Source organism: Panthera leo, chromosome D1 (assembly GCF_018350215.1).
Source record: "Panthera leo isolate Ple1 chromosome D1, P.leo_Ple1_pat1.1, whole genome shotgun sequence".
NCBI classification, from domain to species: Eukaryota; Metazoa; Chordata; class Mammalia; order Carnivora; family Felidae; genus Panthera; species Panthera leo.
The window spans coordinates 44,286,042-44,309,684 of record NC_056688.1 but is presented as its reverse complement, the minus strand read 5'-3'; the positions used below and the strand labels follow the sequence as shown (position 1 = coordinate 44,309,684).

The window sequence follows — 23,643 nt, the reverse complement described above, 5'->3', positions numbered from 1 at the left end:
TTCAAGTAGAAACATTAGTCATTTGATTTACATTCTCTATTACCATGTCTTTGTACTTCTTAATCATCTACTTTGAGGTCTCAAGAAAGCACCCTATATCACTCTTTGGTCATTACCTCAAATAGCACAGGTTGATCAAGCACTTATATTTGTCAAAGATAATGACTGGATGCCTCAATGATGAAGGCACTTGAAGCTTACAACCATATAAATATTATATGGCAATTTTCAGCCCCTCTTTTTTCCCCATGCTGTGATCTGGTAAAAGACAGTTGTCCTATATAAGGACAGCCCTAATAAATGTAGCCCACTTATTTTCTCTCTGACTTATTTTGAAATACCACTAAAAAGAATGGTATAAATTTGAGGATAACCTTAAATCTGCACTATTTTGCAAATTTTGGTATTTCAACTAATAGTGGTAATAAATGATATGTGATACCTTTGCAAATGATTGTGATTCATCAGTACTTTTTAAATTTTTTTTTAATGTTTATTTATTTTTGAGAGAGAGAAAGAGCATGAGTAGGGGAAAGGGCAGAGAGAAAGGGAGACACAGAATCCAAAGCAGGCTCCAGGCTCTGAGCTGTCAGCATAAAGCCCGACACGGGGCTCAAACCCACAAACCATGAGATCATGACCTGAGCTGAAGTTGGATGCTTAACTGACTGAGCCACCCAGGTGCCCCTATTCATCAGTACTCTGATATTCTGGTGGCGAGTTACTGATGTGAGACTTGCCTCAAAGAGGGCAAGAGAAAAGATGCACATAGAAGGCTAGCAATATGAGTTACTCATAGTATTTTGATAGGAGGGTTATTTTTCTTTTTCTTAGGACCTTGAAATGAGGAAGTAGATGGGCAGGTGGAAAGTTGCTAAGGGCAAAGCCTGAGAGATTGTGGAGCATGGAAACAAGTAGTTCATGGGGTAACTAACTATAGGGTACAGATCACAAGGGATTCAAAACTTCACAACAAGAAGAAACTTTCCAGCAGGAGGGGAGGGGCCAGGAAATGATGCTTGCGTACAAGAGACAGATTGAATCTACACCTTGAAAAATTAGTAGATTATGGCAAAATCCAAAAGGAGCAGTAGGCATTGACATCCAGGAAAAATAGCAGTGACATAGGTTCAGGAATCCATAAGGATATTCTAAGATAATCAGTAGTCCAGTTTGACTAGGTGGGGATGGAGAATAAGTGGAAGCATCAGGAGTAGAGTTGGGACATTTTTGTCTGCTGTAAAAATTCTTTGTGGTCACCCCTGACCTATAATGATCTTCCTTCTTTTCCTTTCTTTTGCTATTTTAATAACTAATTCATAATTAACCTTGGACTTGTTAGACTCTGGGATAGATAGATGGTCTAATATAGTTGACCAGAGAAATGGTCTAATTATTAAATATATATGAAATCTACATGCTAGATCAATAGATGAATGAATATATAAACAAATACTCATGAGTTATTTTCTATGTTATTTAAGTGCAGGAATTATTTTTTGTTATTTAGTATTTTATATATTTGGTATTTCTCAAGCTCAACAAAAGCAATTAAATTTAGGAATCACGCCATAACCTTCTTTAAACCCTCATTGCAGCTTCATCCATTGACCCTATTCCTTGTTTGGCCCCAGTCCTGGTCCTACTTCAGGAATATGTTAGGACCTAATTAACATCTGTTAGGTTAATTAGTCCTTCAGGCAATAAGGAGCCAAGAAGATTGACACAAGCAAAATAGTGGTGTCCAGGGTAGATTTAAGAAGCTGTTTTAGTAATGCAGTGATACAGTGTTAAGATCTTAACAGGTGTGAAAAAATGATGAAAAGGAATATAGTGGTATTCTAAAACTATTGTGAAAGAAAAGACGTTTGTCCTTGGTACTGGAGGAATTTAGACAAAAGGTTGCTCACTGGGGAAAGAAGTTTCAAGGAAGGATTTGCAAATAAAGTGGAGATTAACGAGGCCTTAAAGACTGGGAAATGTTAAAATAACATGGATAAACAAAATCCAATTAATATTTATGTGTTGCACATATGGCAAAGAAGGTAATTCCACACACCCAACCCCTTGAAACCCTTCCAACAACCTTGTGAGGTGGACTTTCGCCTCCCTTTTAAGTAGCTGTGATCGAGCAGGGGCTGCCTGCTTCTATGATAATCCTCTCAGAGAATGTCTCTCACTAGGCATTCAGTCTCTAATGAAGTCCTTGTGGGAGGAGAACCATTGGCTCTATTTTAACTAGTCTTTGGTTTAACAGGCAGCCTTTTGGACATGTCACGATCCATTCAGGGTGGGTTACTCAAGTGCCCAGTGGTTCTAGTACAGCTGGTACTTGCCCCATATCCCCATAAAGAGAAAGCATCTAACAAAGGATGTAAAGCATGTTCCAAGCAGAGGCATTTTGTTGGATCATCAGAGCATTTTCTTTCTCAAGTTAAGCTATTTTTTTTTTTTCATTCAAAATTCAGCAACTCAGACTCAAACCTCAAACTAAACTACTCCTCATACTGAGATGTAAATTCTACACTTGAGGTGCTTCAACTAAGATTAGAGGATTTTTTTCCCCAAAATGTTAATGATTTTCTCCAGCAATTACTATAAAGCACAGATTACAATTTCATAAAGAGAGAACAAAAGAAGACACAGCTATTTTGCACTCATTGGCTGATACCACAGAGAAGTCTTTGTGGGAAAATCCAGCTTGATTTAAAGCTTTGAATAAAACATAGGATTAGGATTGATGACTAAGAAGAGGAGGGTCCTGGAATGATAATAGCTCCCCTTTGAATAGAATTTTATACCTCACAAGGTGTTTTCATCTGTTTTATTATATTTGACCTTCACAACAGCTGTATAATATAGCACTTATTGCATGGTATTTTTAATCACTTATTTACAAGTTTCTGGATTAAACCTGAGCACTCCAAGGGCAGTAACTGGGAGCATTTCCAATGCTTGGTATGGTGTCTGGGGCAGAGTAGGTGGGCTGGGAGTGTTAGGGAAAGGAAACAAATTAGAATGCTTTCCTTGAATGCCTGATGTAAACGGGTATTATTAACCTCTACTATAGATGCAAAACCCAAGGCTTATGGAACTTCACTAATATGCCCAATTCAAATAAAAGGCAAAACAATATGCCCCAAATAGGACCTTAGATCCAGAGTCACACATGCAATACTGTCTGTGTGCTAGGTAAGCACAAAAACTAAGGGGCTAACAAGATACATCCTTATGGAGCATCCAGGGAAATGATAACAACCAAGTTTGTATCCATAAAATGACCCGATCATAAATTCCAAAGCTCTCTATCAACAAATTGACCTGAAGATTGCAGAGATGAATACTGAGGGACTGTAGAACAAGAAAGTGTCCCCAGACTGTTAGAATGGTTGCTGAAAAAATGATTTCTGCTTAGAAAAAAAGATTCCTTTTGATCTTAAAGTACCTCTGCCTAACATATTTAATTTAAATCTAATGTGTGAAGAGTACCTTAGTTTTGAGGTTTGAATCCTTGTTGTTATCTACCACCAACATGCTTATTATCTATATGAAGCTCCTGGCTTAAGGTAATTTTTGATTATTTTTTCTTACTGGATGTAAATAGGCACCTGCCACAGATATGAAGTGCTAAGAAAGTTTCAGTCCTATTCCCTTTGGGATGCTTCAGATGGTGAACGCACACACACACATTCTCTCTCTCTCTCTTCCTTGTGGCGAGGACACTTAACATGAAACCTACCTCTTAACAGGTTTTTTTAGTGTACAATACAATATGATCCCTTCACACATGTCAGGATGGATAATAATCGTAAAAAAAGATAAAAAGTATTGGTGGATGTGGAGAAAAAGGAACCCTTGTGCACTGTTGGTGGGAATGCAAACTGGTGCAGCCACTGGGGAAAATGGTATGAAAATTCTTCAGGACATTAAAAATAGATTACTATATAATCCAGCAATCCCATTTCTGGGTATATGTCCAAGGGAATTAGGATAAGGATCTCAAAGAGGGATTAACACTACCGTATTCACTGCAGCATTATTTGTAGTAGCAAAGATGTGGAACACCTTAAATGTCCACTGATGGATGAATAGACAAAATGTGTTTTTTTTACAAAAAAGACATCCAAATATCCAACAGTTAGATGAAAAGGTGCTCATCATCACTAATCGTCAGGAAAATGCAAACTACAATGTGATATCACCTTACACCTATTAGAATTGCTAGAATCAAAAAGACAGGAAATAATTAGCATTGGCAAGGATGTGGAGAAAGGAGAACTCTCATGCACCCTTGGTGATATGTAAATTGGTGCAACCACTATGGAAAACAATATGGATATTCCTCAAAATTTAAAAATAGAACTACCATATTATCCAGCAGTCTCACTTCTCGGTATTTATCCAAAGGAAATGAAATCACTGTCTTAAAAAAATATCTACCACCCCATGTTTACTGCAGCATAATTTATAATATCCAAGACACAGAAACAACCTCAGTGTCCATCAACAGATGAATGGATAAGGAAAATGTGATATATATATATATATATATATATATATATATATATATATACACACACATATATATATACACACACATACATACAAAATACATATACATACACACACATATACCTACACACACATGCAAATACAAACACACAATGGAATATTATTCAGCCATTCCCAATATAAGGAAATCTCACTGTTTGTTACAATATGAATGATGTGCATGAAACGTGAAGGCACTGTGATAAGTAAAATAAGTCAGAGAAAGACAAATATTGCATGATATCATGTAAATGTGGAATCTAAAAACCCTGAACTAATAGATACAGAAAACAGATTGGTGGTTGGTAGAGGAGGGAGCAGGTGGTGGGTGAAATGGGTGAAGAGATACAAAAGGTATAAACTTCCAGTTGTAAGATAAATAAGTCCTGAGGATCTAATGTACAGCATAGTGACTATAGTTAATAATAATCTATTGTATATTTGAAAGTTGCTAAGAGAATAGATCTTAAAAGTTCTCATCACAAGAAAAAAAGTTGTAAATGTGTGGTGATGGACATTAACTAAATTTATTGTGGTAATCATTTTGAGATATATATACATCTATATCTCAAATCATTATGTTGTACACCTACAACTAATACAATTTTATATGTCAATTTTATCTCAATAAAAAAAGAAATTCTATCCTTTTAGTATTCAAACAACTTCTTACATGTATCCTATACACTATTATCTTGTTTATGTCAATCTTCCTGGTTCCTCAGATGACAGAAATCTTTTTCTGGCTTCTCAGAAAATTAATTAGGTAGGTGCATATAAAAAATAACAGATGTTCCTGATTAATATTTACTTTTGTCTTTTTCTTGCAGTATACTGCCTTCTGTATGTGTATCTGATCTCATTTAAATTATCTTACTACTTTAAAATATCCATCTATATGTATTTTCATATACATGTTATTTTTAATTCCTCAAAACAATATGTGAGGCAGTTCTCAACATCATGTCTATTTTATGGATTATAAAGCTGATGCTTACAGAGATTCATGGGATTTATGTGCACAAAGGTAGAAAATATTTAAGGTGTAAAATCTTGATATGTAGGATACTAAAGCCTATGTCTTTCCATTGGCTTCTGATTCTAGGAGTATGGAAGACATAGTGTCATAAAAGCATAGTCTCCCCTTTGAAGGCATGTTAAGTATAATGACAAAAAATTGTTAGGTGTAGAAACCCTATTTCATAGATCTTTGTCTAGCATGAAGCATAGAGCTTTATGCATAATAAGTGGTGAATTAACATTTAAAAAAATAAATAATCCTTACATTGAAAAGTCAGTTCAAAATGACTCATGAAACATAGAGTTAGATGCAATAGTGATTCAAGTTTACAGAGCATTCAGCTCTGTGGAATAGTTTGCCCTTATTTTGGTATTATCCACCTGAGGGAACATGGAACTAAGATTCAGTGGACATTGCAAGATTTTATCCATATTTTGCTGTGGGTGTAAAAGTAGCGAGTATGCCTCTAGCATTGACTTCTTCCTTTAGAGCTTAGGAATGTGAACTGATAACTCCAAGGCTGCTCCCTTTGTGGTATTTGTCATATCAGAGACTGTTCTGATTTCCTTCTTCCCTTTTACAGGAAATTGTAAGCTATTAAATCTTTTGTCTCAAAATATATACAAATATTTATATTTGTACATAACTACTAAATTATCATATATATGTATTTCATGGACAAGGACAGCAGCCTTACAAAAGATTTTGACCAGCCCCTTTCCCACCCTCCCCTCTCACCCCAACCCCCCCACCAAAAAGGATGTTAGACACGATGAGGACAGAAAGTGAGATGAGAGAGCCAGGGAAACCAAGCAGTCCCATTACTATTTTGAATTATGCTACAGGCTGAAAGAAGTAGAATATACTTACAGTAATTTTCTGTTTACAAAAGAACAGGTGATTATTTTGGAAAAATAAGCAAAGGAAATTAGGACTCTGGTTTATATTTGTGTAGTTGTGGCACTTACTAAAGTTAAGTATTTCTAGTCCATTCACAAGACATTAGCTGAACTAATTTTTTGTCAGACTTATAAAATATTTCCCTAAGAAATTTCCTTTTTTTAAATTTTTAATATTTATTTATTTTTGAGAGAGAGACAGAGCGTGAGCAGGGTAGGGGCAGAGAGAGAGGCAGACACAGAATGAGAAGCAGGTTCTAGGCTTTGAGCCATAAGCACAGAGACTGATGTGGGACTCGAACTCACAAACGGTGAGATCATGACCTGTGAGCTGACATCAAGAGTCAGATGCTTCACAGAGTGTGCCCCTGGATCACAGATTTAACACCTTAATGTAGCCTAATGCTCCTGCAGTTTCCATCAGAATGAGTTTTGTTCCTTTATTAAGATTGTCAGTTTTTTAGGGTGGAGATTATTCCATACTTTCTGGAACACCCCGTGGTCCCTAAAACAGTGCAACCTACATACAGAGAAGTTCTTCTTTCTTGTACTATTATTGATTGATTGACTGAATTAACAGTCCCAGAACACTTTTGGATTCTGAGGGTAGAAAATTGAACAAGACATGATTTTGCCCTTAAAAACCTTAAGTTCAGTGGGAAGAGACAGGTGACCAGAGATAACATGCAATATCAGAAGTAAACTCAAAATACTTTAGAATTATGAGTTTGGTCAGATGTAAAATAGATTGTAGAAATTTGAGAAAGCTTTCAAAGAGGAATTGACATTAGGTTTGGGTTTTGAAAACTGAGTAAGAGTTTACCAGGGAGAACAGGAATGGGGGTTGGAGAAGATGGATACAAGGAGAAAGGAAGGGCAATCCAGGTAGAAACACAGCATGTGAAGGTGTGAAATTGTAGAAAGGAGTCAGCGTGTTTGGAGAATGGTAAGAAATTTGGGGTGTCTGAAAAAGAAGACACATGTACTGAAACAGAGGGAATAAAAGTCAAAGAGTTAGAGTTAGTGTGGGAAGATCCCTCTATTCTGAGTGCATGGGTTTAGATTTTATCCCAGGTGGTGGATATCATAGTGGTTACAGTGTGAATTCCAGAATCAAACTGAGTTTGTCTCCAGTGTGGACTTTATTATTTACCTTTTTAAAGATTAAATAAGAGATCATACAGGTAAAGCACTTATACTAGTGTCTTGTGTATCTCTAATAAAAGTTAGCTGCTTTTATAGGTAACCATGGAAGAACATGAATTTTAAAGCATAGAAGTTATACCATTGAATTAATTTTGTTGATGTTACTATTTTATTTTACATACTTTTCCAGAATTGACCGTTGGGAAAACATCCATGATGGCAGGTGGAGAATAGAAGACAAAAAGCAAACAAAAAAAGGGACTTTCTAAGTAGCCTTGGGTAACAGTAATACTAAATAAAATCTATTGAATGCCTTCTGTATGCCACACAGTCTGCTAAGTGTTGTGCTTGCATTATCTCATTTAATTTTCACAGGATTATATAGTAAGGGGAGTGCTGTATTATTATCTTCATTTTATAGAAAAGAGAGATTAAGGAGGTAAAATGGCACCTCCAGGTCACACTGACTAGTGCCGGAACCAGGTTTTAAGGTCTTTGATTTCAGAATTTTCGCTAAAACATTTTAATATTAGGTTATTGGATATCCCTGGACCTCATTTTCCTCATCTGTACTATGGAAAGGTCATTCTTGGGAGAATTGAGTGCATAACCAATAAGAAGGTACTGCTACAGTGTCTGATGTATAATAATTACAGCAACGGTAGTAACTGATATTGTTACCTGTTTTAGAATGTCTCTAAATATAAGTTGGAACATTAATTTGAAACTGACTTTGGGGAGGAATGAAGAGAAGACTACTGCAGCATTCCTATCATTATGAAACTAGCTGGCTTCATAGTAGAAAGAAAGAACGTTGCTCTTCTGTGGCTCTGAATTTTGTATAACTGTGTGTAGTCCTTTTCAAAACTCAATTCAGGTTAATATTATTTTGTTTATTTTACTCCTAATTCTGTTTGCACTGGCATAAACTGTACTTTCTGATATTAAATGAGGATTTAATTAGACACATACATGTTCCTGTGGGACAGGGGTTACTGCTGCATTGCAATTATCTTTTCTGATGTTGTTCCCCCATGGACTATAGATTTGCAAGGGCATTAGTCAAGTCTTGGTCATCTATTTATCTCCAGAGTCCTGTAAGTGCTTGGCTCATGGTAGGTGCTTAATGAGTGAGCATAACACCAAGGAAGAAATCACTGAATTAATGAAAGGCAAAACAATCTTAACACAGACATCACAATTTGGGATTGCTTTTGAAATCTGAGTTCCTGGTGATTATGACATCACTGTTACTAGATTCTCTAAAGGCCCTAGTAGACATTTATTATGCCCACTAAAATTAGATGCTGCATCTATTAGGTAAAAATCAGTGACTCAGGTGGTTGATATCATGACATTGCAACAGTAAAAATAACCTCGCACCACCCTCCTCCCTTCAAGCACTGATGGGACACTGTAGATCAGTCTATTTCATTTGATTAGGGAGCTCTTTTTCAAAGAGAGACTGAGAGGCTCAGAATGTCTGTGCTTCCCCCCCCCCCCCCCCCTTCAGGGGATACATCGTGAGTGCTTCAGAATGCAGACTCCAGTGAGCACTCTGATGGAATGGCCCTGCTGAGACAGGAGATAATAACATTCATTGCTGAGGTTTTAGCCATCCCTGAGGTGGACTCTCTCAGTATGAACTCACACGATAACAGGGTTTAGAGAATTTCCGGTTCTTAGAGCACCTCCCTGTTTAGGACTCTCTCTTTCACTTCTCCTGCAATCAGGAGGTCTCTGATCTGAAACACACTTAGACTGTCCACTGTGAAAATATGAAAAGATGACAAGTTATGCTAGATTCAGACGGAAAGAAAAAATAAATTCACATAAAAGGAAAACAACATAATATTTCAGGAAGCTAGTGTGCTATGGATACATATAATGTTCTTAGTCTTTTCCAAATGTGGGGGTGGAGGGAAAAGGGGGAAGTGATGGACTATCTCTAAGGCCCTGTCATTGTTTCAGGGAAGATAATAGTGTTCAGCTCTAGGGCTACATGTACTGTAAAACTCTTTCCCTGCTGGTAACTTGGCTCTGGAAGAAGAGTTCAGGCATGAATTCACCAGGTCCTGTCCTGTTCATAGCTTCAACATAGAAAACATAGGCAAATAAGGTGCAGGGACACACTCCTCTGGTTTCTGTGGTGGTTTGAGCTTCCCTCAGCACTCCCCTGCCAGGGCTGGTTGGTTGGTTATGGCCAGAGATCCAGCCCAGATCTTTGCAGAGTAAATGTGCTTGACTATGACCCTGGGAAGCAACTGGGGGAAGGACTGGGAGCAGACAAGAAAGAGGACCTCATCAGTGGATGTTAAAAGTATCTGTAAAAGTTGATTAGGTTTTCTTTCCCAGCCCTTCCATTCAATTCCAGAGGGAGAAAACTGGGATTAACTACTCTAACCTCTTATTTAGAAACGGTTTACATTGCAGTTGTCTCCTCTCTGATATCTTTTCTCTTAATATTCGTTTTAAAGTTATTTCTCCGGGGGTGCCCGGGTGGCTCAGTTGGTTAAGCATCTGACTCCTGATTTCTGCTTAGGTCATGATCTCACAGTTTTGTGATGGAGCCCCGTGTCGGGCTCTGGGCTGAGCATGGAGCCTGCTTAAGATTCTCTCCCTCTGCTCCTCCCCTCCTCGCATGTGCATGTGCTCTCTCTCTTTCTCTCAAAGAATAAAAAATAAAAAGGGTTCCTGGGTGGCTCAGTGCATTAAGCATCCAACTCTTAATTTTGGCTCAGGTCATGATCTCTTGGTTCATGAACTTGAGCCCTGTATTGGGCTCCGTGCTGACAGTGTGGAACCTGCTTAGGATTTTCCTTCTCTCCCTCTCTCTCTCTGTCCCTTGCCCCCCACCCTCTCTCTCAAAATAAATAAATAAATGTAAAAAATAAATAAAAGTAAATTAAAAAGATAAACTTATTTCTCCTGGATAAATGTCATTGTGTGTGTATGTGTGTATTTATGTGAACAAATATGAAGTTGGAAAAAAATACTCAATGGTCTTAGACATTTTGACCTCTTCTTTTATGTGTTGCTAGGCCTTTTCTCTTCCCTAAAGGAAATCTTTTCTAGAACACTGAAGGGCTCCCTCTCCCTCCCATTCACTTTCATTTTCTTCCATCAGTTTTTATTCAATGCTAAAGAAATAGTAAGGAAGAAAAAGTAGGAAGGGAAAACCATTTATTCTCAATGAATTATGCTTATCCGTGGGGCTGAGGTTGGTCATTCCAACAGAACTATCCTTACTATCGCATGCATTAGTCTCCTAGGCCTCACCAGGATGTAATAAGCCCTTGTCATTACCTTGGCTATATCCAAACAAGTGAGGAAACAAAGGTAACTATTATCTTGTTATTATAAAGAAACTTGGACTATTCTCAGTGTAGATATGTTGAATTGCTATCTCTGTAGATCTGGACCTGATCCAGGAAGGCTTGGTCCAGTTGATCTGGAGTCCCCTTAACCTCTGTGTCCCATTGTCTGCTGTCTCCTTCTTACCATTCTCAATCAAGACAGTCTTAAGCAAATCTAACCACTGGGCTGATCAGATGTGAGAGTTCTAAGCATTGACCAAACACTCCCAAGAACAATGCATGGCAGAATTGAGACCTGACGTTTGCTGGGAATAGCTGCATATCACCTCCTAGACAAATGGATTATTCCAAAATATCAGTTTATGGACTGGCTAAATTGAAACGACCTAGGAAACTTGTAACACTGCAGATTCTGTCTTAGTATGTTTGGTAGGGGGCCAAATTTGGGAAGTCCCGTCCTAGACAATTGCTTCAAATCAGAAGTCACTCTGATTCTACACTCTGTAGCAATGTAACACATTCGATACAGTCATTTTCACCTTGTCCAGCCAACTCCAGTGCTGTTTGATTGATTTTCAACGACAGGAATTATGGCACTTTGTCATATCTGAATGGAAGGAAACCAGTAGGCCCAATAGCAGTCTGTTGAGTTACTCCCACAGAATGATCTATTGAGGGTTATCTTTCAAACACACTGAGATCCAAACATGGCTGTATAAAGGCTTCATGGATATAAGGGCATCAAATACACTAATGTGCACCATATATGCCTATACAGATATACATGCTCTCATTGCTTTGTCTGGGAGCCAGGGACAAAGTGGGCCAGCCTCTCATCCAGGGCTGCTTTAAATGATTGGTCAGACTATGCTGCACAGTTTGGCACACCATTTTCACAGACTGCAACATGAATTACACCCCCAGAAGTTGTGCAATGCGGTCATCCTTGGAGAAAGTTAGACATCATTTTGAAAACCAGAGGGAGCCAACTACTGAGGAAGCAAATACAATACTTGGGGTGAAAGTTCAAAGGATTCAACAGGGTTATCTTCTTGCTGTGCAGCTGGATCTCAGGCTCTGCTCTCAGCACGTGCACACACATGTACACACTGCACTTTCTGCACTTTCCCTTTACTTTAGCCCAGGCTGATTTGTAAGAGCTTCCCTTCCACAGTTTTGTACCACAGGTGGATGGGGAAATGGCACAACAAATTAGACGTGGAGAGTTAGTTCACGGTGATTGATTCCCCAGCTCAAGGCTGCTCCAGCATTCTGTACTCGTTTAATGCCAATCTTGACAGTATTTCTCTCCAGAGTCCTTTTCTTAAAACCCAGTCCCATGCAATAAAGCACGTTCATTTCATGCAACACAGCGTAGTTGATGCTTATAGTTCTAAACAACCCAGATTACTGGGCACTGCTCAGTTGGGGGTACCTGGTATGAGGGAACATGCACAGCGCAGCAACAGGGGGTGTTTGCCACCGAACACAGAGAAATAAAGGAGCTGCAAAGCTATGGTAGCCAGAGGAGGACTAGCTTTCCTGATTTCAGTTCATGAAAAGCCTCTTGACTCTACACCTTGCTAGTTTGGCCTTGGCGTTTGCCCTTGGCTGTCAGATGATGTTCCACTGAAAATAAGTCAGATTAATTCCCTGGTTTGTCTGGGATCAGGGCTGGAATCTTCCCTCATTGAAGCCCTTCCCTCAGAACCAGTCCTAGGCTTTTGCATTTGTTTTGACAAACGATTGGATAGTCCTGAAACATGAATTTCCTCCAATCTCTTCCACTTTGCAAACTCCAGAAGCATTTGACCAAGAAGTTGAAATCCATGGGAGAGCTGTGAGCTAAGGCTTCAGACATGCAAAGCACACAACCCTGGGAGACAGCAGCATCCGGGACAGGAGGCTCCCATCACTTCACACGAGGATGGCATGGGTTTTGCAAATCAAACACACACACAGAAAACCAATGGTGGCCCAGGCTGGACACACTGCATGGGGTGCACGGTGGAGTGAGGACCTAGACCAGGGAGCCACCTGTTCCTGTAGCTTGCGTACATGTAGTTCACACCGCCTTGGGCCACTCACGGTTTGCTTACCTGCTCATGGTTGCTCTCCCACCATTGCCCACACTCCCTTTGGGGGTGAAACACTCTATTTCCGACTTGTGCTGGGCCAGTCTCCTGTCTTTGTACCTGGTAAGCATGAACAAGGACAGGAGCAAACAGAAAGATATGATTGTGTGCTTCACTGGCCAGGCTGAGGGACAGCTGTGGCTGCAGAGGGTTGTCCTGTGTTAAAACAGGTGTCTGCTTTTCACGGCAGTGGCTGACCTGTAATACTTATTGGATGCTTGTGATGGTATATGCATCACATCAGGGTTACTTCTTGTTAAACCACACACGATCTACCCTTCCAGATTGCCTATTAATTTGTGATTTCATCACATTCAATAGTCAAAGGCAAAAGGAGTGCAATTCCTAGCCTCTGAGGAAAAGATTCATATCAATAAATTAGAATTTATTTAGTGTTTACTATGCACCAGACATGGTGCTAGGATTTTCTCTGAATTTAATCCTGGCAACAACCCTATGGCAGAGCCTCTGTTATTATTATATCCACTCTACTGAAGAAAAGAAACCTAAGATTTTAAGGATTAAGTAGAATGATCAAGGATTTTGAACATAGAAGTCCAAGTTTAGAACCCACACTTTTAGTCATTGTAATGTAATGTTGCCTTCCATTATGATTGTGTTTTTAATCATTCTGGGGTGCCTGGGTGGCTCAGTCGGTTGGATGTCTTGATTTCAGTTCAGGTCATGATCCCAGTGTTGTGGGATTGAGTCCTGTGTTGGGCTCAGCGCTGACAGAGCCTGCTTGGGATTCTCTCTCCTCTTCTCTCTGCCCCTCCCCCACTTATGCCAGAGCACATACTCCCGCCCTGTCAAAATAAATAAACATTAAAAAAATAAATAAAATAAATTGCTTTTATCATTAACAAAGCTTCATTGAGTGGTATTATGTTTGAGCATTATAGGAGAGACTGGTGATGCCAAGAGAAGAGATATTTCTTGGATGTAAGAGGTTTATATAACCATTAAGCTGAAGCTGAACAGTCAGTACTGGGCTGCCTACATTGTGGAGGACAGCTCGAACCCCTTTTGTGTCAGAAGTGGCATATCACCACATCTGGAAGGTACTAGATGTTTTGTCTAAAATGAGTTATAAGATTCCCAGTGTTAGTCTGCTACATGGTGAATCAAGAAGAACCTTCATATTTGAATGACCGTTTTCAAAGCCAACATGCTCTCACAGAAGTCATCTTTTTTTATACATCGGTTTAAGCCTGTGGCTAATTAAAGAGGGTACTGTTGTGTTCATTGCCACAGGAGGACACTGCGACTTACTTAACTGACTTGACCAAAGTCACAAGCCTCATTGGTAGAGAATGACTGCTGGTAGACCTTGCAGCAGCCCAAGACTCTTAAGGTTTATTGCCTTTTTTCTCTCAAACTGGAGCCTAATATGATATCACTTCATCCAAGTCCCTGGTATTCAACAGGCCGTGATAAAATGACGTAGTATCAGAAGACTTGCTTACCCTTGGTAATGTCATTTTTGCCATAAGTTTCTTTTCTTGCTGCCTCAAAATTAATTAAGAAGTGCAACAAAAGCAAAATCATTATTAGTTCTGGATAGAGGCCTCCCTCTGAATTTTCTTTTCTTCTAAGATGTTAAAAGTATTTAGTATTTGAATAAAAATGGCCCATTAAATCAAGCCAAATGGATGGAATAGATTACTTTATTCAACAGACATTAGTTGAGCATCCATTTAATTCTAGGCAATGGACTTTGGTCTGGAAACATAGAGATAACTAATCCACAGGTCCTGCCTCACAGAGCTCACAGTGCAGTGGGAGAAGGAAGGGAAGAAGGCAGTATGTTGTTGATCAGTTTCAGCCAATGAGAGAGGGTCTTCTGGAGATTTTTTAAGAACAGTTTTTTTGTTTTTGTTTGTGTTCTTATTTTTACTCTTGGCAAGAAAACACTTGGAAACCATCGTATCTTTTTGCTATGGACAGTTGTCTGGTGTGGTACTTGGCAATGCTACAACCATGTTGCAGGCTTGAGAGAGTCTAAGCCAACATTCTAAAAAATGGTGGCCTGAAAGATTAGAAGAATGTAGATTTTAGACAATTCAATGACTGAATTAACCTGTTTAAGCTCAGAATTACTTTTTATATGAATCTTATCATGTCAGCCACTTTGAATTAAGTTTTAGATTCTCTGATACTGAAATCCCCCTACCTCTTATTTACTTTTGTTACTTTCTCATACCAAGGCTGAGTCTTAGAATGTCTAAGGTTGTTTATAGCATTTGGTTTGGATATTTATAAGCTGTCTCTCTCTCTGTCTTTTTCTGTGTGTGTGTGTGTGTGTGTGTGTGTGCGCGCGCGCGCGCCTGTGTGTGTGTTTATGAAGACCCTAAAGCAAGTTACTAACAAATGCTTTAGTCTTACCTAATCATTTGTCTTCTTTTAAATATTATTCCTTTTTATACACACTATTGTATATGAAAAAGTAGGAGAGTCTTCAAAGAGTTAGATTTGAATAGGTAGAAAAAGAGGGAGATAGACTGGGAAAAAACAAAGGATTGTTTTCTCAATAGCCCACATTTAGAGAACACCTAAACAACTGGCTCTTATAACGTGGTACAGACTCCACTGCTAATTACTGGAAGCTATGCTAATTATAGCCCTAACCAGTGTGATATGGTGATTTATAAATATATATATATATATATATATATATATATATATTTGGTTATTCAGATGACCAAATATAGATAATATAGGTGACTAAATATATGTGAGAATATATATATTTCTTATATATATTTGGTCTTCTTCCACTGTTCCTGGCTCACAGTTCCCAAAACCTTGGAATTTCCTAAGTGCTAAAAGTCCTAAAGATGCCTTTTGTTATGTTAATAAGGTGATTCCCAAAAGCACTTAAGGATGGGGCTTGGTGGCCAGTGGAGCCAGTTATGTGATTAGAGGGTTGGAACTTTCAGTCCCACCCCTTTATCCTCCAAGGAGGGGGGAGGGGCTGGGGACTGAGTTCAATCACCAGTGGTCAATGATATAATCAATCATGCCTTGTAATAAAGCCTCCATAGAAGTCCAAAGGACGGGTTTGGAAAGTTTCTGGGTTGGTGCACACACGGGGCTGCTGGGAGTGTGGTGTGCCTGGAGTGGGCATAGAAGCTCCGTGTCCCTTCCCACATATCTTGCCCTACTCATCTCTTCCATTTGGCTGTTCCTGAGTTATATCCTACAATAAACCGTTGCTCTGGTAAGCAAAATGTTTCTGTGAGTTCTGTGCACCACTCTAGGAAATTATTAGAACCTGAGGAGAGGGTCATGAGAATCTCTGGTTCACAGCCAGTTGGTCAAAAATATAGGTAACAGCCTGACTTGCAACTGGCTCAGAAATTTAAAGAGGAGGTCCTTAGAACCTCCAGTCTACAGCTCAGACAGAAGCAAAAGCAATAGTCTGGACTCGTGAGTGGCATGAAGAGGAGGGGCAGCAATCTTGTAGGACTGAACCCTTAACCTGTTGAATCTCCAGGTGGATAGTGCCAGAATTGAGTTGAATTATAAGACACCCAGCTGGTCAAGAGAATTGCTTGTTGGTATGGGACTTGCCCATACCGACACATTCACACTGGAATTGGGTCCTTGAACCCAAAATAACTAGTTACTACAGATTTAGTGTTGCATTTTCAAACTGATTACCTAATGGGAACTATCATAAGTCATAGCACTTGTAAGTACTTCCATAAAGCTTTTGGTCACATGTTTGTAGAACTGGCATTGCTGTGCATGTATTTGTTAGAGATTCTCCTCAATTACCTTTCCTGTCACTAGACTAAGAAAGTATCAAGAAAAACAAAATAAAGAATACATAGTTGTGTCCCTATGTGCTCATCCCTTACCTCGTCCAGTTATAGACCCATGTAAAAGTGGTCCTGGCTCTGATGATTTTGGAATTCTCTTCTAGGTGCCATCATATTTGAGGCTGACTTTAGCAAATTTTGGAGCCAGATTTTATTTCTTAGTTTTCCTTTTCCCTCCCTGGCTTTAGACAGAGTTCTGCTTTTGGTTTTTAGTCATTGTTTCTATTTCCCCTCCATACCACCAGAGACCTTTCAAACAGCTTTGGAAATATTCAACTCTTTTCCCATGTTGGCTTCTCAAACACCAGCCTACCCTCAGTTTTTGGGCTCTAGACAAAGTTCACATCAAACACCTGCCCATAGGTAACATCTTTAGCAATCATCCAAAAACACAGCTTCTAATTTTAAAACTGTATGAGGCAGAGTGCAACCCTTTGCATTTTATTTTCCAGATTTTTTTGATACATTATCTTTAGGACTATCCTAATTTTGGATCATGATAGTCATCAAGTAAGGACAGAAACTATGATATGTGTTTGAATAGCTTTTACAATATTGTAGAAAACTTTTCCTGTACGATTTGATTCTTTCAACAAACTAAGTAATTATTATCCTCATCCTTCAGAAGAACCTGTGGCTCAGAAAGCTTCACCGTCTGGCCAAGTCTCCATAAATGGTTAGAGAAACGGGGCGAGAAACCACATGTTTTACCTCCAAACATCATGGTTTTTATTAACACCTCACTTCTTAAATTCATTTTATGCTAAAAAAACTTATTTCAATTATCAGATAACCTATTTGAGGGACTGAAAATACCATACATGAAGGGAATAGTGTGTACTTAACACAGCTGGACTTTGGGCACAATATAGGCATATTTTTTTCAAAGGTTAAATTTGACTACCCAATGGCCAAGTAGAATAGAGCTCCCTCCAGGCCTCTTGCTAACATGGGAACAGACTGCCATTCCTCTGACTGGAGTTTACCTACACAGCAATTCACAAAAATCTGAAAGTCAGAGAGGCGTTGCTAAGAATAACTGTCAATCAGTGTTAAAGTATGGGAGACCGTGTGATATCAGAAGACAGGATGAGGTGGTAGACTTTCCAACAACTCTAAAGTGTTCCAAAGACAGCCAAAGGAAGTCCCAAGGCAATCTTTCAGGTTAGATTGCTCAGAGGAGAATTCTAGATGAAGACAGAGGAGAAGTCCTTAAGGATTTTCACTTGAGAGGGGAATAAGGCCAAATCTAGTTCATGATTATGAAGTCATTCCCTACTTCAGTCTCCTCCTTCTGCCCTCCGTGTGTCTGTATGCAAGTAAGTATATTCAGATGGTTTACTACTTGTTCCGGCAGATCTTGTGGTCTCCCTATCCAGAAAAACAGCTTGTGTCCAGACTTGCAATGTCAAGTTGATTCACTCAGAGATTTCAGATTAAAAACAAAAGAAATAAGCATGATTAACAGCCCGAGAAAATAATGTCAGAAATGAACATAAGTTGGGAAAGAATTTGAGAAGCTGCCAGGGAACATATTGCCCTGTCCTGTATAAAATAAAAGGAAGGTAGAAGTTGACAGGTGGGAAGCAATGCAAATAAACAATTAAAATGTAAAGAATCAGCTACATTGGCCCAGTAATTCTAGTCATAGGAATTTATTCTAAGGAAATTATTCAACAGAAGCTCAAAGGCTTCGGTACAAAGATTTTTTCTTTCAGTGTTCTAGAAAAATAGCAGAAATGAAACAAAACAACAAACCACCAGAGAATAGTTTAATAAATTACAGCATAGCACTACTATGGAAATGTGTTAAATTTTGTATGGAGTAAAGCCTTTCATTTAGCTTCCAGAGAATTCCCCAAGGATGTATTTTAATCCCACTTATGATGAGAAACTTGTTTTCAAATATGAATCATCTTAAGCCATTGCCTTTCGCCATGTGCTTTCTTTTGATTTGGCTATTTGTTTCACAATCAATAGAAACCCAGGAAGATACAGATTTCAAAACTAATTCTAAAGTACTTTACAAGCTTACACAACCTCCTCAATAGGGAAAACTTTTCGGGGAGGAACAACACGTTGACCAGGCAGAGGATCTCTATATGAGAATAGGATCAGTCTAAATAAACGCTTCAGCAAAGTATTAACTAAAAGTTACTGCCTTCTATTTTAGGACTAAGGAATTTTCAGACAAAATAATTTATTCTTCCTGAAATCAGATGAGTACTTTTCCAAGAGGAATTCTTTCTAACATTTTTGTGCATAAACAACTGGAAAAGCTTTGGAGTCAGACCAAGCTGGGTAATGACAAGAGAAGCCAATGTTTACTAAGCACTGGGAATATACCGCACACATACTAAGCACCCAAATTTATTTACCGAATGAATCTCTGCAACTGGCCTAGGGATTAGGTACTACTCATATCCCTGTTTTACAAGGGAGGAAGAGCCAGCACACAGGGAGATTAAGTAAATTGTCCAAGGTTAGCGGATTGGTTAACTCTGATGTATATTGTTTCTCACTAAAATGTTGGTTGCAGAAACTAGCTGGGCCCTTTCTTGGGCCTGCTTCTGTCTTCAAATGGCTGAAAGTACACAGGGAGCTGTGCTATTTTTTTATTCTTTTTACCTTTTTCCTGATCTGCTGGCTTGAGCCCCTGCCTCTGCTCTTGTCTTGACCCTTTTTACCGCTACTGGATAGGAAAACTGATCCCTGTTTCCCTCTTTGGTACTGACCTTGGTTACAATCTGCACTTAAGTAACTTGATTTTCTCACTTTGGGGTTGGTTGGAGCCCAGCCCTCAGTGCTTCTCTGTGGAAGCAGATTTGCTCTGAAAGTAATGGAAAAGCAGAGACCCTCACAGCAGTCCCTTGCAAGGCCCTGTCCCTATTTTTGTATTCATATTTTGTTACCTTTATTCTTAAACAGAGTCCCCTGCCCAAATTGTATGACCTTGAGTCTCCAAAAACTCGAATCTACTACTGCTTCCCAGAGTTTGCCTCCTATCCCACAAGGAAACCATAAGCCAGCTGTGTTATATTAGTAGACTTGCTAATGTTTTCTGAGTTATAGTTTCCCCATCTGCCAAATGGAAATGTCAGGGATCAGGTAACATAGTTTATATAAAATTCTTAATTTTAATAGGTGCATATTAGTGGTACTTTTATACCTGTCATTTTTTCCCTGTTCTAATAACTTCTATAACCAGGCAGGTTTTTCCCAGATAATTCTGATACTTAGGAATATTATGCCATGAGTCTGCCTATGGGACATGATCTGTATGATCTCCATTACATTCTATGGGTTAGTGAATCTTTAATTTTTACTACCATCTAGACCTAGCTCACAGGATCTGTCTGCTCCCACATGCCCTAACTTAGGCTGCCAGAATTTAGGCTGGATTTGAAAATGAAATGGAGACAGATGAGGTTCTCTTCTCTTTTTTTTTTGTGTTTATTTATTTTTTCAGAGAGAGCCAGCAAGGGAGGGGCAGAAAGAGGGGGAGGGGGACAGAGGATCTGAAGTGGGCTCTGCTCTGACAGCAGAGAGCCCAATGCAGGGCTCGAACTCACAAACTGTGAGATGGTGACCTGAACTGAATGAAGTTGGACACTTAACCAACTGAGCCACCCAGGAACCCTGAGGTTCTTTTCTTTTATCTCAGCCTTTCTCTCCTGTTAGTCTTTATTAGCGCCCTGTTCTCTTCCTTCAGAACACATATTTCAAATTCTAATTAGATATTAGTTTGCTCACTAGCTTGCTATCTTCCTCACTAAACTGTAAACTGCACAGGAGCAAGGGCACGTGCGTTCCTTTTGCAAGCACCTAAGGCAGGGGCTGGTATACAGCAGCAACATGGCAGATGCTTTTTTGCATGAATGCAGCTGTAGAAACGGTAAAAGCAAGAACATTTATCAAAGGTGAGGCGGTAATCTGTATCCAAACCTAGCTCCATGCAAACTGGCTTTCTCCTCCTGTACACAGAGTCATTCACCAGTTCTTCTCAAAGAATTGTTCTGTTCCCCACCCTCCTTTCTTCCTCTGTCCTCTTCCTTCACCTTCCTTGCTCGGGTACCATAGCCACACACCAAACTTTTCCTTTTCTCTACTCGTCTGTCTCTTGACCCCTGAGGGACAAAGAAAAAGTGTTTCCAAGTGTTGCCAAGAATCTTAGTTCCCATTTCTCTCAGGTTTTAAAATCGCTTGATTTTGACAAGACCAAGAGGAGGTGGTGGTGACAGAGGGTTCCTGGTCTCTGCGTGCATGTGAGGGGCTGAGGAGGGCAGGGAGGCCATGCTTCTGTGACAGTTACATGCCTGAGAGCAGGGACGACCGCTCTCCCCCAAGAGAGGGAGGCAATTGTGGCAATCCTGGGTTTGCAAAGTTGTGCTCTAACTCACATATGCTTCAACAAATCATCTCCACTCTATTGCATGGGACAAAATTTACTAAAATCACAAGTCTGTGACTAGGGACTGCCCTTCCACCCCCTTCTCACTTTCATTTCATTGTTTTAATAGTAGCATTTTAATAAAGGGAATTATACCCCTCCTGGTTTTAGGATGATGTCTTATGGTTTATTATAGTCACATATAACTACAACAGATGGATTTATTAATTTTGCCATTTCTGAGCAGATTCCACATTGTTCAGTGTCTATCACAGTAAGATGAAAGTGAGATTTTAAAGATTTCATAAGGGGAGATACTCAAAGAAACATTACATAAAAATTATATGTATATATATGATTTATACATACATAAACACATATATGTATACACATACATATATATATATATATATACACACACACACACACACAGACACACACACACACACAATCACACATCTCTATATACATAAACAAACACATAGAGATAGATATACAATAGCTCTCCAAATTTTTTCTAAACAGATTGGGCTGTAGTTTGCTTGAGATAGGCAATAAATCAGGGCAATTAAGAGTACTGGCTTTGGAGTTAGCCAACCTGAGTTGCATTCCAATGGTTTGGGGTAACTTATGTAACTTTTCTTAATTTTCCTCTTTGAATAATAGGAATAATGCTGCTTAACTCATAGCATTGATGTTTTACATGAGGATTTTAGCGTTTAATTTAACAAAGACATTATGAAGTAGGTACTATTATAATCCTTTTTTACAGATAAAGAAGTTGAGCTACAGAATGGTTAATAACTTGCTGAAAGTTACACAATAAGAGGGGGCAAAGCCAGATATATCTGAGCTGTTGAATTCTAAAACACTATAACCAAAGTTAACAAAGGGATGACTAAAAGGGAAAGGAAAACTCAATTTAAAAAATCAAGGAGAAGCCAAAGAATAGGAAGAGAAGGAGACAGGGCAAACATAAGTGCCGGTTCTGTGTTAGGAGTTTTTATATATTGTCTCAAGCATCCTTATAACCCTGGGGAAGGGTAGTAATGACTTTATTCAAAAGAGAACTATAGTTTACATAGCTGATGAATATTGATATTGGAATTCAACATTAGGTCCTTCTTATAAATAATATATTCAAACACATATGGAGTGTGTTCTAGATACTCAGCATAGTCCTTGGTTCTGTAGTTGACATTAAGGAAACATGTTTCATAGCCTCTGACCTCAAAGAGTTTATAATCTAATGAAAATGACAAAAATGGATACCATAAACAATTAGAGGACATGAAATTCATGGTGAAGATAACAACACCAAGTGTGGCCAAGATTGACACATCTTAAAATGGCACATACCATGAAGGAATTCGAACTTAATTGGGCCTGAGAGGTACATCGTGCAGTCACTGTTTGTTGAATGCATAAGTGAAAAGACATGATGTTATTTTTCTATTACCTTTCTTCCTCACATAGGACCTGTTAGACTGAAGGGCTCAACTTTCTCCTTCATCCCAAGAGAGAGGGTGCAGAGAGGGGGAGGAAGAGGAAAAGCAATAGGGCAAGCTCACTGTTCTGCCTGTTATTGCTGTGTCAGAGCCACATCTGTATCCCTGTGCCCACAACAGTGACTAGAACCTGGCAGGACTTAATAAAGAAATGTGCTGACTCAAAGAATAAATGAAGGAGGAAAAAAAAGATTATTTCAGGGAAGACCTAGAGAAATCACAGGCAAGAGAAAAAAAACACAACCAGGACCCATACTATCATGTTATCCTCTCTCTGAGGACTTTACTGTCTTTCTTAACTAACTCTTTCCTTTTCTGTGCCCCACAGTGCCCCCGACAAAGACCTGAAACACTTACAACTATCTACTGACAATACCTGTTTACAGATACAGGCGTTATCTAGGGGAAGGACAGTGTTATATTCATCTTTATTATCTCCAGTGTCTAAAATACCATCTAGCTCACAGCAGAAGACATGATGTATAATAGTTTCTCAGCAAACAGTACCTGTTTATTACTACTGTTGGGATAATAAACACTCACTGAGCAGAGAACCTTGTTTTCTTATACTGACTTCCTCCCAGCTCTTTCTAGCCAACTTGTTTTTTCTGGTCTGGTATACAATTTAGATCGCCCTACCTCTACTGACTTCAATTCACAAAGTTTAATTTGATCCCATGCTCCATAAAAGTGTGCATTGCCCCCTTGTGTCTCCTTCAGTAAAACACCCCATTAACCCCTTTTTGGTATTTCTCCTCCTTCCTGTGAGGTTCTGCTGCCCTCTAGGGGGCCTTGTTCATCACACACTTCTCAGGACCCAGTTTGATCTGCATTTGGCAGCATGGTCCTTGG

At 39.1% G+C, this 23,643-nt stretch overlaps 1 protein-coding gene across 3 annotated transcripts in view; it reads right to left on the bottom strand.

The window, feature by feature from the left end:
- GRM5 (glutamate metabotropic receptor 5) overlaps positions 1-23,643 on the bottom strand; it is a 512,152-nt gene that overhangs the window by 6,505 nt on the left and 482,004 nt on the right. The window contains exon 8 of one of the 3 annotated variants that reach the window (XM_042906834.1): positions 13,034-13,129. The exons of the other annotated variants lie outside the window; for them this stretch is intronic. Coding sequence (XP_042762768.1) covers positions 13,034-13,129 — 96 coding nt within the window. The remainder of the gene's footprint in view (positions 1-13,033; positions 13,130-23,643) is intronic. 3 annotated transcript variants of the gene reach the window in all.